The 18335-nt window shown below is 42.6% G+C and overlaps 2 protein-coding genes across 3 annotated transcripts in view; one reads left to right on the top strand and one right to left on the bottom strand.

Moving 5' to 3' along the window:
• Window positions 1-1744: 1744 nt before the first annotated feature.
• LOC139414938 (kinesin family member 26Aa) overlaps window positions 1745-18335 on the top strand; it is a 186266-nt gene continuing 169675 nt past the window's right edge. Inside the window, exon 1 of the mRNA XM_071162585.1 lies at window positions 1745-1987. The gene's annotated coding sequence lies outside the window, so the exon portion shown is untranslated. The remainder of the gene's footprint in view (window positions 1988-18335) is intronic.
• LOC139414939 (uncharacterized) lies at window positions 8191-17298 on the bottom strand. Of its 2 annotated transcripts, none has more exons than XM_071162586.1 (6): window positions 17077-17298; window positions 16109-16254; window positions 10830-10891; window positions 10522-10629; window positions 10245-10343; window positions 8191-9911 (listed from the first exon to the last, which is right to left on the bottom strand). In XM_071162586.1, the coding sequence occupies exons 1-6, from the start codon at window positions 17185-17187 to the stop codon at window positions 9766-9768; spliced, it is 672 nt and encodes a 223-aa protein (XP_071018687.1). In that variant the 5' UTR covers window positions 17188-17298; the 3' UTR covers window positions 8191-9765. The 2 variants fall into 2 exon arrangements, 1 of the variants encoding a protein (XP_071018687.1); XR_011634917.1 differs by lacking the exon at window positions 17077-17298 and adding an exon at window positions 16865-16945 and having other exon boundaries at window positions 9695-9911.

The raw sequence follows: 18335 nt of genomic DNA, 5'->3' as shown, positions 1-18335 counted from the left end.
ACAGCAGCAGTTGTTTGACGATAATGCATATGAGAAACACAGATAGGCTACGGACGTGCTGTCATCACTCCTATGTCAGATATCAATGTCTGTACTGTGAGCGGACATCAACAGCCTAATCTATAACGAGTAATTGTGTCAGATAATGGTCAGGTGAGGGCGCCAGAGCAATACGAACCAGGGCCTTCGTCTTGTTATAAGAGGTGGTGTTAGCAGCAATCCCAACCCGAGTACAATAGCCTACTGTGGGGCGAGCGTGAGTTCTTGACTATAAATCATTTCGATCACACAGGCGCACAAAATACATCCAAATGATTTCTTTGTATAGGGGACTTGACTGTAAACGAGTAGCTTCGATAATCCTTCCGACCAAGCACTCTCCATCCTCATTGTTGGAAATGTGCGGACTTTGTTATGCAAATGCATGCAATTAAAATGTCGATCACAAAGCCTAGCAATTTTTTAAAGATGTCGTTCATAAATTGAAACAGTAGCCTAATCCTTGTCATCAAGAGTGAAAATAAGTGCTGAACGTTTTGGCAAAGTAATATGAGGTTTATTCCAGTCAACCAATACAAATTATACAATTGAATCTCCATTATGATCTATTTTAGGCCTATGTGCAGTCATTGTGAAACTGAACTTGTTTGACAGAGCGCCCCATATCCCCTAGTCAAACGTCCCATCACAAAGTTAGAACAAGTTGAAACGGAGAGCTCCACCCATCCATCCCATGTAGGCTAGTGCTTCATCCGAACAGTCCACCAAATTGAATTCTGCCGCTGTCAGACGCGCTGTGGGTATGAGTTAAACTGCCAAGGGACTACTGCAAGGACTATTTTATCACCATACATTGTTCTGGGCGATTTACCAAGATATGGAAGGGCCAAATCGTCACCAATAAATGTGGGAACTGTAGGCAATAGCGTTAGATAGGCTGGAGGTTCGATCGAAAAAGTGTGTGAGTTGGTAGCATAGACGAGATGTACTCACAGTATTGGAATACGGCTCGAGGACGCAAACCAGACTACAGGAGATATACGGTGAGGTCCCTTGAGTAAATCGATGGATGATATTTCAGATGTCTGAGATGAGTTAACTATACAACTTTATTTGCTATTGCATTGTGTAAAGTAAAATATCAGTCCCTGACTACTTTTGTTTATATGGAGACCTTTGCATATCACTTTTAAGGGGCAATCAGATACATACATTTTTGTACTTCTAAATGAATTACATATATATATATATATATATATATATATATATATTACCCATTGATTTTGCAAGAACGTAACTTATAAATGCCTCATGAGCTTAGTTCAACTGTCATACCCCATCAGAACCCCAAATTTAAGCCTTTACTACTTTTGTTTTGTAAACAAACACTGTATAGCCTGAATACATGATTAAAAACATGATTTAATCTGATGGATGGCCACTCCTACAATCCAACCATAGCTGTGTCTATGCATTTGAGAGTGGCTACGTTTCTTCAGCCACATTCTGCAGCTGTTTACCAAATCAGTGGCGGGGTAACCGGCTGCTTTGTTGTTGTTTGAAGTGCAGATTGCCCCTTTAACCTATCACCTTTATCCTAATTTCTCATTGGGGGGGGGAGTGTCTGTTGAGTGTGATTACCACCACCATTACTATCAGTTACAATCCTCCATCATTCAGGTGTGCATATGTGTTTTCGCTATATTGGTAACTTTTGGTAACTTCCCTGTTTTATAAGGTTGTTGAGGGAGAGACCCTGATATCTCTGGGAGTCAAAGCAAGGAGGAGGCTTCAGTCGGCGCCGGTGGAGGAAGTCGAATGCGGCGGCCGGCCGAACCCTGAGGGCGCTGGGTCAGTGTCTGTGACGGAGTTGAGTCACTACGGGGAAAAGGGAGAAGGCGAGGGGCCCTTGTGCCAACGATGCCAGATCATCGCTACAGAGCTGAACAGGCAAGCGCTTGCTTTGGCCGATCCTGCGTCCCTGAAGGTTTGTAACCTTGAACGCTCCCCTCTTCACCAATAAACAACTACTTAAGGCAACCGTCCCAACAGTGTAGTCGGACAAACAATTCTGCTTTTATATATATCTTTTTTTCATGGTTTTAGGCTTATAGATGCTGTAACTGCATGGTTTAAACACCCAGAACAAAAGCCCAAGTAGGCCTACAGTTAAAAGATTATAACTTCAGATAGACATGTCTTTGGTTCAGATAGACATGTCATTGAGGTCTCCTGAGTGGTGCATTGGTCTAAGACACAGCATCCCAGTGCAAGAGCCCTCACTGAAGCACCTAGTTCAAATCTAGTCTGCATCACATCTGGCCATTATTGGGCGGTGCACTTTTGGCCCATCGTTGGCAGGTAGGGCGTCATTGTAAATAATAATTTGTTCTTAACTGACTTGCCTAGTTAAATAAAGGTAAAATCATTTTAAAAAATTGGTTCAGATAGACATGTAGCCTATGAATGAAACGCACACAAATACCAGATAAATCTACAAAACAGCTGATGTTACAAATTATTTTTTACCTGTAGGCTATATCACAACCTGGCTATTGCTTTGAGGAAAAAACAGGGCATAAAAGGCTGCTGGTGTCCCATAACCTCTCATGGGCCTATCCCATGATTTCCCATGTGACTGCCATGGGACTTTTGCATAAGAGTTATTTTTAAGGCTTAGAACCACGATCATAGGACAATGTAGAAGTGTGGAGAGGCATTTGATACTGAGGTCTTTTGTCAGGTTTGTATTGCTGAGAATAATCCTCAAAGTGCACTCCTGTCCCAATTGTGGTCGGGGACATTGCTCTTGGGCCTGTTGCCAATAGTGACAGCGCTCTCTTCCCATCCTATCAGAGCAAAAGTAGAACTTGGCGGATTCGCTAGATGCACCCAGCTATGATACAGTATGCGCTGTGCTGTGCATGTGTGTGAGAGATAGTCACAGAGGAAGTCAGAGAGTGAGAGAGAGAAGCAGAGAGTGATAGAGAGAAGCAGAGAGAGAGAGAACAATAAGCAGAGAGAGAGAGAGAGAGAGAGAGAGAGAGAGAGAGAGAGAGAGACAAGGGCATAAGCAGAGAAAGAGAGATAGAGATTGTGAGAGAGAGAGAAGCAGAGAGAGAGAAAGATAAGCAGAGAGAGAGAGAGAGTGAAGCAGAGAGAGAGCGAGAGAGCGAGAGAGAGAGAGCGAGAGAGAGTGAAGCAGAGGGAGTGTGTGTGAGAGAGAGAGAGAGAAAGATAAGCAGAGCGAACGAGAGAGACACAGAGAGAGAGAGAGAGAGAGAGAGAGATGCATAAGCAGAGAGAGCAAGCGAGAGCGAGAGAAAGTTTTGGTAACATTCAGACTACCTACAGACTATCAGTAACATTTCAACTACTAATCCTAACCCTTATCCGAGCGAGAGAGACAGAGAGAGAGAGAGAGAGAGAGATGCATAAGCAGAGAGAGCAAGCGAGAGCGAGAGAGAGAGAGAGTGTGTGAGAGAGAGAAAGAAAAGCAGATCGACCGAGAGAGACAGAGCGAGAGAGAGAGAGAGATGCATAAGCAGAGAGAGCAAGCGAGAGTGAGCGAGCGAGCGAGAGAGAGAGAAAGATAAGCAGAGCGAGGGAGAGAGAGAGAGAAATAAAGTTTTGGTAACACTTTATTTGGATAGTCTATCTGTAGATGCTCTTCAGACTACCTACAGACTATCAGTAACATTTCAACTACTAATCCTAACCCTAATTTTAACCCTTATCCTAACACTAAACTTAACCCTTACCCTAACCCTAAACTTAACCCTATCCCTGGCCCTAAACTTAATCTTTATCCTAACCTTAACCTTAACCGTTACCCTTAGGCTCATTTATACTTTGTCTATCGACATGTCTGTAGACAATTAGTGTGCGACAAGTGTCGTTGGTCAAAACTACATTTAATGTATACTCTGGTGGACTGTTTGTAGACCGTCACTGCGACTGTCGGTTTCCTTGTCGCAGACAGATGAAAAAGTTCAACTTTGACCTGTAACGACTGTAACGACCCTGGGTTTATAAGCGCGGATATCGACTCTGCCGCTTGAGCATGCTTTTGTGGCACAGTCAATAATGCGCTGAACTTCGGGCTAGAAGGTAGAGGGTTCGGGACCTGCTCCCTGCTGTTTCATTGCAAGACTATAAACACCAGGAAATATTCCCACGCAAAACAGAGAGATATGACCCCCCCCCCCCCCCCCCCGGATAGTCGCTCTGTAGAGTGACTACAGAGCGACTATCCGGACTATCCAGACTATCCCAATAAATGGACCAGATTTTTTGCCCTGCCCATTGAGACAATGGACCCATCCAGTTTTCAGAACTTGAACAGTTCACACCCTGGTAAAAAAAACTCTGTCTTCTGTACTTGTCAACACATTTTCAAACTTGCGCACTTCCTATGTCTGACCTTCTCCTCCTCTACCATGGTACATTTTAATGTAACCCGCTTTGGCTTACATGCATGTGATTTCTCCTACTCTTAGCAGTCAAGATATTCCCTATTATAAATACATTACTGTTGACCAGTGGCCATAGCTAAATGTAATGCACTATGTAGGGAACAGGAGGCCATTTGGGACGCGACCAAGTTATTTGCCCAGCATATAAAGGGGACCTATAGTCAGCACTTTGAGCTCATCATCATGAGCGATGGCTTTCATCGGGATCCCCATCAGCCACGGAAGAAGGAAGTGCTGAACATCAGAAATGGAGCCAGTCATGTCCATTATTATTATTATTATTATTAAGTGTATCCAGATAGTGTTCATAAAACGCCACTCTTCCGTACGTTGTCCAGGGCAGTTTTATGTTCACCTTCTGAGAAAACCGCTTTGGTTATGGAGTTAGTCGAATTTTTGAATAGGATTTGACAGAACATCTTCAAGCTGAATTTATCACCATTTACCACACACTTCTCAGTAACACACCCCACTGGGCACACACTGGATGAGGGTATAATATAATATAACCCGAGTATAATTGAATATAGTATAATATAATAACAATATATCCCAAGTTTCCCTTGGCTCTTTTGTTAGATCATGTGGAAATCCATGCCAGATCACGCTCGCTCTATCTGTGAGATCGGCATGTCATTCCCAATAACCAAATCTGAAATGAAGTCCACCTTGACTCCACGCTGTAATGGTGGTACGGGCCGGCATACTCTCTCATGGGGCGTGGGTTTCTGCCCATGCGTGATGGTATAGGGGCATGTCATGTATCAGGCAGAGATTTGATTATCACCCCCCTCCCTGGGCCCATGGATAGTTTAGTCTGGGGAGCGCCATTTTGTTTCCGGGAGCTCCAATACTGTACCATGCCATTGCATTGTGTGTGCTGTATGTATCGCGCTGTTTACTAAATCTCTGTTTAAGTTTGTCCTCATGGAAATTGTTCAAGAAAAGTTACAATATTTAAAAAAAAACAGCTGCAGATTAGAATTGAATTCATCCTATATATTTTAAATATTACAATGCATTTGTTCACAGCGCAATTGCGGATAAAAAAATGTTGCCCTGGGCATGTGCCTAACTAACCGTAACCCCCAGGTCATTTGGCTTGGTGTGATGTAGTTTCAGCTCATACCTCATGGCCTGCCTGCCTGCCTCAGACTATGGCTGGATTTCAATGGCTTTTTCTCCCTCCTTTACTTTGTGACCATTGGTATCAGTTTGAACCAAATTGCTTTTTCACCCCATCATGTCATTTTAGATCAGTGTTCAAGGAAAAGAGATGAAGACAAGAGCCTATTCTAGATTATTGGGAAATGGCCTACAGCGCAGTCTGTGTCAGAATGGCACCAGCCACATTGAAGGGATGGCTGTTTCCTTGAGTCTGTTTAGTCCTCACTTGGTTTTCATGTTTCCACAACTTTTATATTATAAACACAGGGTCGTGTAGTTGTCTATACACAGGGTCGTATAGTTGTCTATACACAGGGTCGTATAGTTGTCTATACACAGGGTCGTATAGTTGTCAATACACAGGGCCGTACAGTACACAGGGTCGTATAGTTGTCAATACACAGGGTCGTACAGTACACAGGGTCGTATAGTTGTCTATACAAAGGGTCGTATAGTTGTCTATACACAGGGTCGTATAGTTGTCTATACACAGGGTCGTATAGTTGTCTATACACAGGGTCGTATAGTTGTCTATACACAGGGTCGTATAGTTGTCAATACACAGGGTCGTATAGTTGTCTATACACAGGGTCGTATAGTTGTCTATACACAGGGTCATATAGTTGTCTATACACAGGGTCGTATAGTTGTCTATACACAGGGTCGTATAGTTGTTTATACACAGGGTCGTATAGTTGTCAATACACAGGGTTGTATAGTTGTCTATACACAGGGTCGTATAGTTGTCTATACACAAGGTCGTATAGTTGTCTATACACAGGGTCGTATAGTTGTCTATACACAGGGTCGTATAGTTGTCTATACACAGGGTCGTATATTTGTCTATACACAGGGTCGTATGGTTGTCTATACACAGGGTCGTATAGTTGTCTATACACAGGGTCGTATATTTGTCTATACACAGGGTCGTATAGTTGTTTATACACAGGGTCTTATAGTTGTCTATACACAGGGTCATATAGTTGTCTATACACAGGGTCATATGTACTGTATAGTTACACACGTGTGAGAACTATGAGTTTCTTTAGAAGTTGGAGAAGCCATTTGTCGACGGGCCAGTCTTTGCTCAGAAGTTTGTGGTTGGAGAGCTCTAGGGTCCATAAAATTTTTTTACAAATAAATTGCATAGACCAAGGTCTGAGCATCAAATTGAATTTACTTAGCTTACTTCAACTGTTTCCCAGGACCTCCAAACTATAAACAGTTCAGATGGTGTCTTAGGTAGAGGGATATGACTCATGTATCATATTTAATTGTCAACACATGTGCAGAATTTTTCTCAACTAGAATGATATCATATGAAAGGGAGTGTGAATGTATCCACTCTCTCCTTGATGTTTACTTTTACCTAGTCATAGTTATATACAACAGCAAGTGCCTCATTGTCTTTGAAAACAATGCCAGTCGCGGAGTGTTAATAACGGAGGACAAAGAGGAATTGAGCCTTGTTGATCTTCGCTCTGCGCTGAAAGTCTATTCCTTTAGACATCTTTGGTTCAATTCAATCAAACCCGCAGTGCACTGCAGTATTTAACTGTGATTATGCTACCGCCACCATCCTGGTAGCATAATTAGTATAACTCATGTAACTACAAACATTTGTTTACAAACAAAAAACTGGTTTCTCATGACATCATGCCACCCTCAAGCTCTGGGAGAAAATGCTCCCACTTTACCCAAGCTCCCACCAGGCAACCACCTAGAACTGTTGGTGTTGGTTTTCAACCCTGCCTTGTCTGAATGCCACCGTTGAGAATGGGGAATGTGTTTTGCCATAGATTAGACAGGGATGGCATTTCTCATAGGGTGCTGCGGGTCCTGGTCGGATGTTATCGGCTTCTTGGCAGAGAAAAGTAGCATGGGTTTGTCCAAGATTGACCAAGTTGTGATGTTAAGATTGCCAACATCCTCATGGGAAACATACTGGAATATATGCAGGTGCTTGCTAGGAGTCCAAACACAGAAGGTTTAGAGTCTTAATGTATTAAAAACAAAAACAAAGTGAGAAGTAGGCATTGGTCTGAAGCCTAAAAAGAAAGGAAATTCACATGAGCAACACACTACTCCACTCAAGGTTTTCCAGCACACAGCTTTGACCTACTGCAGTAGTTATATTGGTCTATTGTACTTCAAACAATGTGTATGCAGGTTCCTTAGGATTCAAACCTTCTCACACAGCCTAATTCATCCTCTTAGGAGGAGGTGTTCCCACAATAATGTCATTTGTACCGCATACAAGTTAAATTATCGGATTCTTCACACACCACACTAACCCAATTGCACTAACTTTTCAAGCTTGTTTTTTTAGTATATGAAAACAAGCTTTCTTTTATACTTCCAAGACCATCATGCCTGATTGAGCGAGCTGTTTTTTCTTGTAGTAATGTGGTGCCTGCCTGTATTTCCTTAAAGCTCTTTATTTAGCACGACGTAGGTGACAGGTAGCCCTAACAGTTAAGAGAGTTGGGCCAGTAACCGAAAGGTTGCTGGTTCGAATCCCAAAGCTGAATACAGTAGGTGAGAAATCTTTCATAGTTTTGATGTCTTCACTATTATTATATAATGTAGAAAATAGTAAAAATAAAGAACAACCCTTGAATGAGTAGGTTTGTCCAAACTTTTGACTGGTACTGCATATTATTTTAATAGCAGGACACGAGTGTCGCAGCGGTCTAAGGCACTGCATCTCAGTCCAAGAGGCGTCACTACAGTCCCTGGTTCGAATCCAGGCTGCATCACATCCGGCTGTGATTGGGCGGCGCACAATTGGCCCAGCGTTGTCCGGGTTTGGCCATTATTCCAATGAAGAGTATGAATTAGGCTGTTTGAGAAAATTTGAATCCTAAGAAACTTGCATACTTGCATATTATTTGAAGTAATAGACCAACATAGCTACTGTAGTAGGTCAAAGTACGGTAAATCTGCAGATTTTGAGGTGGTGAATCGAATGTTTCCCAGGACAACGGTGGTCTTCTCTGATATCGCGCAGCGAAGGAGCTGGATGTTCGATTGGGACCAGAAGATAAACGTGCATAGAGAGGGCCCGGCCCGGCGCTCCGTCAATCAGCTTGTCCATTTCAGGGAACACAATCCACCACAATGCCATTAAGCAATGTGTCCCTGGGATGTACCGTAGGGGTGGAGAGCATTTTTAAGCTAGGACTCCGGGACACAGGCAGGAGTGCTCCACTATAGGTGGCCGAAATGCACAATAGCGTTGGGTGCCAACCAACGATAAACACCACAGAATAAGAGGCGTGGTGACAACGCCAGTAACTAGCTAGCTAGGGACACTGTAGATAGTGTCCCAGTGTCCCCCCCCCCCCCCCACCTGTCAGGCATTATTTTCCCACAGTTCTGTTAACGAGGGCAGAAGTTTGGCAGGCGTTAGCGATGGATACTGGGTGCTAGCTAGCTAGGACTCTGGTACACAGCAGGAAGAATAGGTAGCCAGCTAGCTAACTATAGCTAGGACACTGGTAGACAGTATCCTTTGCCCCCGCCTGTCGATCACTGTTTCCGCAGTTCTGTTAACAGTGGCGAGGGCAGGTGTTTGGCAGGCGTTAGCGAAGGATACTGGTTGCTACTCCGGTGCACTGCTGGCAGGATAGGTAGCTAGCTAACGATAGCTAGCACACTGGTAGACAGTGTCCTTCGCCCCCACCTGTCGGACTGCTTTCTGTCACTTCTGTTAATGACGGTGAGGGCAGGTTTTGACAGGTGCGAGCAAAGGACACTGTGTGCTCTGGCATACAGTAGGCAGGATAGGTAGCTAGCTAGCACACCGGGAGACAGTGTACTTCGCCCCCGCCTGTCAGCATTGTTTTCCTGCAGTTCTGTTAACAACGGCGAGGGTAGGTGTTCGGCAGGTGGCCGCGAAGGACACTGTGTGCTAGCTAGGGTTAATTCTCTAAAGGTTGAAACACTGTTTGACTGTAGGAGAAATATGTTGTCGAATGGTCCCATGGTGGCGATATACCAACCATTAAAACAATGAGTATGAAAAAATACAAATCTATTTCTAAATATAATTTTTTTAATCTATTTTTTAAATGTATTATATGAAAAAATACATAATAGGCGCCACTTGACATTTTGACAATTAATCGGCCTTATTACTCGCTAGTTGTAATTTACTTATCATCTCTTCTAAAGTCTTCTTAAAATCAATCTTGTCACTCAGCAATTCGATCACTTTCGACAGGTCCAGAGTTTTGCTGTTGTCCTGTGTCGGATCTGGACAGGAATCTATGCCGCAAATTATGACAGTCTGTGAGTAAATGAACATTTACATCATCACAAGGATACAACATTTAGTTTTCCCCAGAAGCTACTTTGCAGTAAGGTATTGCTTATTTCTCCCCATATGGGTGCATCTTCCTGAACAGCATGCAAAACAGCACGTTGTTGTTGGCCTATCCAACAGTGTCAAAGCACAATGGCAAATCTAATTCGCTAGCTTATCATGCAGTTGGCGCTTCATTGATAACATTGCAAACTTTGGTTGAATCATTCTAAAATGGTAGCTTGGTCGCTGAAAATAATTTCTGGTGAAAACTCTAGGTAAGGTAAGATGCTTACCTTTCTGTGGGTTTGTGAACACAGCTGGTGGCAAATTGAGACAGTCCACCTGTTTCTTAAACACTTCCTGTTCAGCAGAGGTCAGCTCCTTTCTCTTGCCTGTTCATCACAGGGAATAGCAAATATATTATGAGCCAGAGGGCCCAAAGGAAACATATTTTCAAATACATATAATCCACTTATTGTATATCATGTCCCATTAGTTAAGTAGTAATACATTTTTAAACAAGACTATAGTACTGAATTTAGCATGATAGTTGAAATGTAATGTTCTTACTGAAGATAGACAGAGTGCTGTATTTGCTAACCAATGACAACTTCTGTTGGACAAGGAGGCAGTCAGGGCAGGTATTCAGGTAGGTCAGGGAATAGGGCAAAGGTCCCGCTATGGCACACACACACACACACACACACACACACACACACACACACACACACACACACACGCACACACACACACACACGCACACACACACACACGCACTTTTTTTTAACATGACATACCACATTGATTCACTATCCTTTAGTGCAAAGTTATATTCTTATTTTGATGATTAGTAATAGTATTGTTATGTCTTTACTCACTTGAGGTAAATGTGTTGTTCTCCATGGTCATTTCACTGGTCATGCTAATGCATTTGCCTCCACTGTTGAGTAATGAACTGAGATGAATATACTACAGTATTCAACTACAAATTAAATTATAAAAAACACATTCATCACATTACACTCAAAACACATTTATCTAAGTTGTCTTTGTTCTGAGAACATTCCTAATGTCACACAATTTGACAACCTTCGCAGTAGAGGTCAACCGATTAATCGGAATGGCCGATTAATTAGGGCCGATTTCAAGTTTTCATAACAATCGGTAATCTGCATTTTTGGACACCGATCATGGCCTATTACATTGCACTCCACGAGGAGACTGCGTGGCAGTCTGACTACCTGTTATGTGAGTGCAGCAAGGAGCCAAGGTAAGGTGCTAGCTAGCATTAAACGTATCTTATAAAAACAGTCAATCTTAACATAATCACTAGTTAACTACACATAGTTGATGATATTACTAGTTTATCTAGCTTGTCCTTCGTTGCATATAATCGATGCGGTGCCTGTTAATTTATCATTGAATCATAGCCTACTTCGCCAAATGGGTGATTTAACAAGCGCATTTGTGAAAAAAGCACTGTCGTTGCACCAATGTGTACCTAACCATAAACATCAACACCTTTCTTAAAATCAATACACATGTATATATTTTAAACCTGCATATTTAGTTAATATTGTATACTTCCAGCGCCAACAGAGATGGCCGCCTCGCTTCACATTCTTAGAACTATGTAGTATTTTGTTTTTTTTTACGTGTTATTTCTTACATTGTTACCCCAGGTAATCTTAGGTTTTATTACATACAGTCGGAAGGAACAATTGGATATAAGAGCAACGTCAACCCACCATCATTACGACCAGGAATACGACTTTCCTGAAGCCGATCCTCTGTTTTGCCCACCACCCAAGACAATGGATCGGATCCCAGCCGGCAAACCAAAACAACGTCGCCGTAAAAGGGGCAGACGGAGCGGTCATAAAAAAATTGGCTGATTAATCGGTATCGGCTTTTTTTGGTCCTCCAATAATTGTTATCGGTATCGGCATTGAAAAATCATAATCGGTCGACCTCTAGTTCCCAGAGTATACCCAGCAAACCAAAACTGATTCTGTGAATGTTCCCAGACCATTTTATTAAGTTGTGTGAAGGGTGTAAGAACATTCCCCTAAATGTTGTAATAAAGCAATCTGTCCAGTTGTGTTGATGATTATAGAATGTTGGTATTTATGTGGAAAAAACATTCCTCTGATGTTGCAAGAATGTTAACAGAACATTCATTAGGTTATTTTAAAGTTTACAAAACATTTCATTATGCTGTGAGAACAATGTGGGGACATTAGCACTCACAATCGTCGTCACGGAAATGACCGGACCAAGGTGCAGCCAGGTATGCGTTCATTCTCATTTATTATAAATGTCGCCAACAAAACAAGAAACAACTAAAACGAACGCGTATTGGCAGCCTGGTGCGTGGACCTGCCATAGGGCTTACCAGGCTGCGGAGACATACAGGAGGCCTGGTTCTGGGAGCAGGCACAGGACTCACCAGGCTGGGGAGGCGCACTGGAGGTCTCGAGCGTAGAGCCAGCACAATCCGTCCTCGCTGGATGGTTACTTTCGCCCGGCAAATGCAGGGAGCTGGCACAGGACGCACTGGGCTGTGCAGACGCACCGGAGACACAGTGCGCAGAGCTGGCGCAGGATATCCTAGGCCAAAGAGACGCACCGAAGGCCAGGCGCGCTGAGCCGGCACCATCCGTCCTGGCTGGATGCCCACTCTAGCCCGTCCAATGCGGGGAGCTGGAATGTAGAGCACCGGGCTGTGAACACGTACTGGAGACACCGTGCGCTCTAGCGCATAACACGGTGCCTGACCAGTACCACTCTCCCTACGGTAAGCAAGAGGAGTTGGCTCAGGTCTGAACCTTGACTCTGCCACACTCCCCGTGTGCCTCCCCCTTAATAATTTTTGTGAGCTGCCTCTCGTGCTCGCGTCGATGGCGTTACTCCTGGTATCGCCGTCGTTCCTCCCTTGCTGTTTCACCTGTTTCCACGGCAGGGTCTTGTCCCTTGTCATAACCTCCTCCCATGTCCATGAGGTCCTCCACTCCTTCTTCTCCCGGGCCCAGAAACCCTGCTCCTCCTGGCCACGCTGCTTGGTCCTTTGGTGGTGGGTAGTTCTGTCACGAACGTCGTCAGGGAAATGACCGGACCAAGGTGCAGCGTGGTGAGCATACATTTTCCTTTATTAAAAATGTCGCCAACAAAACACAAAAAATGACCGTGCAGCTTACTAGAGCTATACAGGCCACTAACAAAGACAACTACCCACCAAACACAGGTGGGAAAAAGGCTGCCTATGTATGATTCCCAATCAGAGACAACGATAAACAGCTGTCCCTGATTGAGAACCGTAGCCGGCCAAAACATAGAAATAAAGAAACTAGAATGCCCACTCTAGTCACACCCTGGCCTAACCAAAATAGAGAATAAAAGCCTCTCTATGGCCAGGGCGTGACACATCTGTAATCATAAAGAGCTTTGGAAGCCTGGTTATGGCACATATTTTGCCTTGAACAGATGGTCAGGGAACCAGAACATAATGACAATTAATTTGTAGACTGCATATTAACCGTAAGAAGCCCAAACATATACGTGTATAATATTTGATTAAAACAATAATTTCAAACCTTGCTTGGAAATAGAAGCTGTTCAGGAGCCTGTTGGTGTCAGACTTGATGCTCCAGTACCACTTGCCATGTGGAAGCAGAGATAACAGTCTATGGCTTGGGTTGCTGGAGTCTTTAACAATTTTCCTAGCCTTCCTTTCACACCGCCTGCTATAGAGGTCCTGGATGGCAGGGAGCTTGGCCCTGTACTGGGCTGTCCGCACAACCCTCTGTAGCGCCACCCTCTGCTGCCAGTCAAGATGCTCTCAATGGTGTAGCTGTAGAATTTTTGGAGGATTTGAGTGTCCATGCCAAGTCTTTTCAGCCTCCTGAGGGGGAAGAAGGGTTGTCATGTCTTCTTCATGACTGTGTTGGTGTGTGTGGACCATGTTAATTCCTCAGTGATGTGGACACCGAGGAAACTCTCGACTCGCTCCACTATAGCCCCGTCGATGTGAATGGGGGCAAGCTCGGACCTCCGTTTCCTGTAGTCCACGATTAGTACCTTTTTCTTGCTGACGTTGAGGGAGATGTTGTCGTTGTCCACCACGGTTGTGCTATCAGAAAACTTAATGATGATGTTGGAGTCGTGCGCTGCCACGCAGTTGTGGGTAAACAGGAAGTGCAGGAGGAGAGTAAGCACGCACCACTGAGGGGCCCCCGTGTTGAGGGTCAGCGTGGAAGATGTGTTTTTGCCTACCCTCACCACTTGGGGACGGCCCATCAGGAAGTCCAGGATCCAGTTGCAGAGGGAGGTGTTCAGTCCCAGGGTCTTTAGCTTAGTGACGCGCTTAGAGGGCACTATGGTATTGAAGGCTGAGCTGTAGTCAATGAACAGCATTGTCCAGGTGAGAGAGGGCAGTGTGAAGAGCAATCGAGATTGCGTAATCGGTGGATCTGTTGGGACTGTATGCGAATTGAATTGGGTCCAGGGTGTCTTGGATGATGGTGTTGATGTAATCCATGTGAGCCAGCCTTTCAAAGCGTTTCATTGCTACAGATGTGAGTACTACAGCCATAGTCAATTAGACAGGTTACCTTGGCATTCTTGGGCACAGCAACATATTAATAATATTCCACCCATCAAGCCACAAGAGGGCGATTTGGTCATTTGACTGCAGGAAAGGGCTACAAAATCTGTAACTATGTTTGGACAATACCCTAATATAATGATGTAAGATGATTGAAATGGCATTTGTTTAAAAGTTTGGCAACTTCAAGCAGTAATGTGACACTACACATTAGCAGAACATTGCACCAATGTTTTCACAATTTTTTAAAACTTTGATACCATTGAGAGGGTGGCATGTAGCCACATTTTTTTTGCACCAAGGTTTTCACAATTTTTTAAAACTTTGAGACCATTGAGAGGATGGCATGTAGCCACATTTTTTTGTGGCAGTATATTGTAAAAACATTACAGAAACATTACATCCCTGGCAACCTGTGGTAGTTTTTACAGATGTTGTGAAGAACATTTTAGTAAATGTTAGGAGAACATTTACTAAAATGTCTCCCTTTCACCTAATATATCATCTGATTTATTTAAAAGGCACAGTACAGTAAAGAAACTTGATTTTCCTATGTTTTATTTACAGTATATTTCCTCACTGAGGTTGGAATAATACTGTGAAATTGTGAAAATTATGATAATTCCCTTTTAGTGTAAGAGCTGTTTGAAATGACCGCCTGTAATTTCAGCCTGTTTTGGTGGGATGGAGTTTTGGCATGGCTGGTGACATCACCAGGAGCTAAATTAAATAGACCAATAAAAATGAGTTCCACTCCCCAGTCATAGCAAAATACTTGCTTTAGAAATTGCTTGTGGAGAAGATTTTTGTATATTTGAATTGAAAACAATTACAGTGAGGTACTTCATTGTTAACCAGAAATGATTTTATATTGAGATTAAAACAGCTGCATTGGATCTTTATTAAAAAGGTAAACTCTTCTGATATTTCTTTCATTAGTCCACTGTTGATACAGTCCCACAATGTTTTGCATGTCAGCAGTCACGTTTTCAAGATATTGGATATTCAAGCTATTCATTAAGTAATGTGTCATCGGCCACAATATCATGATGATCAAAAATGCAAAAATAATAATTTTGTTTAAATGTTTCAAGAAGTCCTCTGAACTCCCATAATATTATGAACTATTATATTAACATTAAAATAACTATGTGTGAACTTATAGGACATTTTCTGCTAAGGTAAGGAAATAGTAAGAAAAGTTTTTTGTGTGAAGTTCCTAAATGTGCTGAGAATGTTCCAAAACAAAACAACTATCCTGCAACATTCCCAGAACGTTGTGGGAAGGTATGTAACCAAAAATAACCGTAGGACAACCACACTCTCACCATGCTCTAAGAAACATAGAGTGTTTTGTGCTAGCTGGGTTTTCAAGTGTTTGTAGAAGCAAAGACGGGGGTCATTTTTACGTGTTACAATTACAATTTGTGTTACAACGATGTTTGTTATTATTTCATTTTCAACACGTTTTTCACATTCACATTTCTGGTACGGTGTGCATACAGTCAACATACAATAAACATGAAGCGCATTGAAAGTGAATCATTTTCTTACATGTTTATCATCTGTAATTCTTTGACAGTGTTGTTCTGGAGCCCAGGAGAGATCTGAAGCCAGCCTGTGATCCATTCTTTTGCAGCATACTCCCTGCCGCCAGGGACCTCAGTGCTCTCCGCGATAAAAATCCACTTACCCAAAATCTGCAAGATATATAGGACCCAGAGATACTGTATATACCAGTGTTTCCCAAACTGTTTATAATCCTGTACCCCTTCAAACATTCAACCTCCAGCTGAGTGCCCCCTCTGAGTAACCTCTCTGGCAAAACTTTAAGAAGAAAAAAAGTATTATATATATATATATATATATAATAAAAAAAATATTTTATATATATATATATATATGAGACTTTTTTTTCTTACATTTCTTATATATATATATAATAAAACAAGTATTTTTTATATATATATATATATATATATATATATATATATCAGACTTTTTTTTCTTACATTTTTGCCAGAGGTTACTCAGAGGGGGTATATGGCATACCCCCGACTGCATTGCGCGTACCCCCTACCCCAGTTTAGGAATACCTGGTATATACCGAACAATACAAACTTAGATGGATAAAAGCAGTAGTTAGATAGGCAGGCAGAAAGACAGATTTTCTAACCAAATGTCTTAACAGATAGATAAACAGATACAAATGTATGGATAGATAGACAGACAGACAGACAGACAGACAGACAGACAGACAGACAGACAGACAGACAGACAGACAGACAGACAGACAGACATAGTACTAACATGGTTCGTGCTGTTCATCTTTAGGGGTCTCAGTAGATCCTCACAGGATGGACAGACAGACAGACAGACAGACAGACAGACAGACAGACAGACAGACATAGTACTAACATGTTCATCTTTAGGGGTCTCAGTAGATCCTCACAGGACAGACAGACAGACAGACAGACAGACAGACAGACAGACAGACAGACAGACAGACAGACAGTACTAACATGGTTCGTGCTGTTCATCTTTAGGGGTCTCAGTAGATCCTCACAGGACAGAGGAGCTGCCAGTCCCACTGAGAGAAGGCTGAGGACAGAGATGACACACAGGACCAACATGTCTGACTCCTTGTCACTAGAGTATATCTCCTGTAGTCTACTTGAAGCCTCGCTATATCTTCCTATGTCTGCCCTGTGGTGCACTAGCTGGATTAAACAACAGTGCCAGGGCAGCAGAAGAGTGCCAGTCTTATACCCATGAGGTTGCCCTCCCCTGGCCTGTGTACTCTGCAAACCATGTCTGTTTATGGGAACAGTTTCTGTTTGCATTGGCTTTCCCACCATTGATAAATAATTACTGGGCAAATAAGGCTTGGATATTAGGTAGGTAGCCTAGCGGTTAAGAACTTTGGGCCAATAACCGAAAGGTTGATTGTTTGAATCCCCGAACTGACTAGGTGAAAAATAGGTTTATGTGGCCTTGCGCAAGGCACTTATCTCTAATTGCTCCTGTAAGTCGCTCTGGATAAGAGCGTCTGCTGAATGTAAAAAAACGTAAATATTAGAAATGGAGTCGTACTGAGAGCAGAGCACACAGTGCTTCTGAGAGTGGAGGAGTGTGTTGGGCCACAAGACTTTGACCGCCCCTTTATTTTGCCCAAAACAATGTAAACAAAGTAGAATCGTTCCCATTATGCAAATACTTCACATGAATGTGAATTTATTTATGGTAAATGTATCTATCTTGTTTCTTTTCTGCTTGTATATTTTACAAATAGTCAGTTATCGCAAAAACAAAACCACAAGAATATGAATAGTGAAAACAACATAATCAAACACACTAAAAATAATAATAGATTGGCCAGTCATGATAACATTATACTACAGTTTTGATGCTGAGGCCAGTGGATTTATGGTGTGACGTCTGTCTGGTCAGATGTTGCATGAACTTTGGATCAGTGTTTCATGTTTGGTGTTTCATGTTTCATGTTTGGTGTTTTATGTTCGGTGTTTCATGTTTGGTGTTTCATGTTTCATGTTCGGTGTTTCATGTTCGGTGTTTTATGTTCGGTGTTTCATGTTTGGTGTTTCATGTTCGGTGTTTCATGTTCGGTGTTTCATGTTCGGTGTTTCATGTTCGGTGTTTCATGTTCGGTGTTTCATGTTCGGTGTTTTATGTTCGGTGTTTCATGTTTGGTGTTTTATGTTCGGTGTTTCATGTTCGGTGTTTTATGTTCGGTGTTTCATGTTCGGTGTTTCATGTTCGG

The sequence above is a fragment of the Oncorhynchus clarkii genome, chromosome 8, assembly GCF_045791955.1.
Source record: "Oncorhynchus clarkii lewisi isolate Uvic-CL-2024 chromosome 8, UVic_Ocla_1.0, whole genome shotgun sequence".
In the NCBI taxonomy this organism is placed as follows: Eukaryota; Metazoa; Chordata; class Actinopteri; order Salmoniformes; family Salmonidae; genus Oncorhynchus; species Oncorhynchus clarkii.
This window is presented reverse-complemented; position numbering and strand designations above follow the sequence as displayed.

Bases quoted from the DNA above. Each gene is read 5' to 3' on its own strand.
- LOC139414939 (XM_071162586.1), bottom strand. From the start codon at position 17,187: ATGTTGGTCCTGTGTGTCATCTCTGTCCTCAGCCTTCTCTCAGTGGGA. The intron at 16,255-17,076 runs GTTAGTACTGTC...TATATCTTGCAG, and splicing joins AGATGAACAGCACGAACCAT to ATTTTGGGTAAGTGGATTTT. The intron at 9,912-10,244 runs GTAAGCATCTTA...TTTGCGGCATAG, and splicing joins GTTCACAAACCCACAGAAAG to ATTCCTGTCCAGATCCGACA.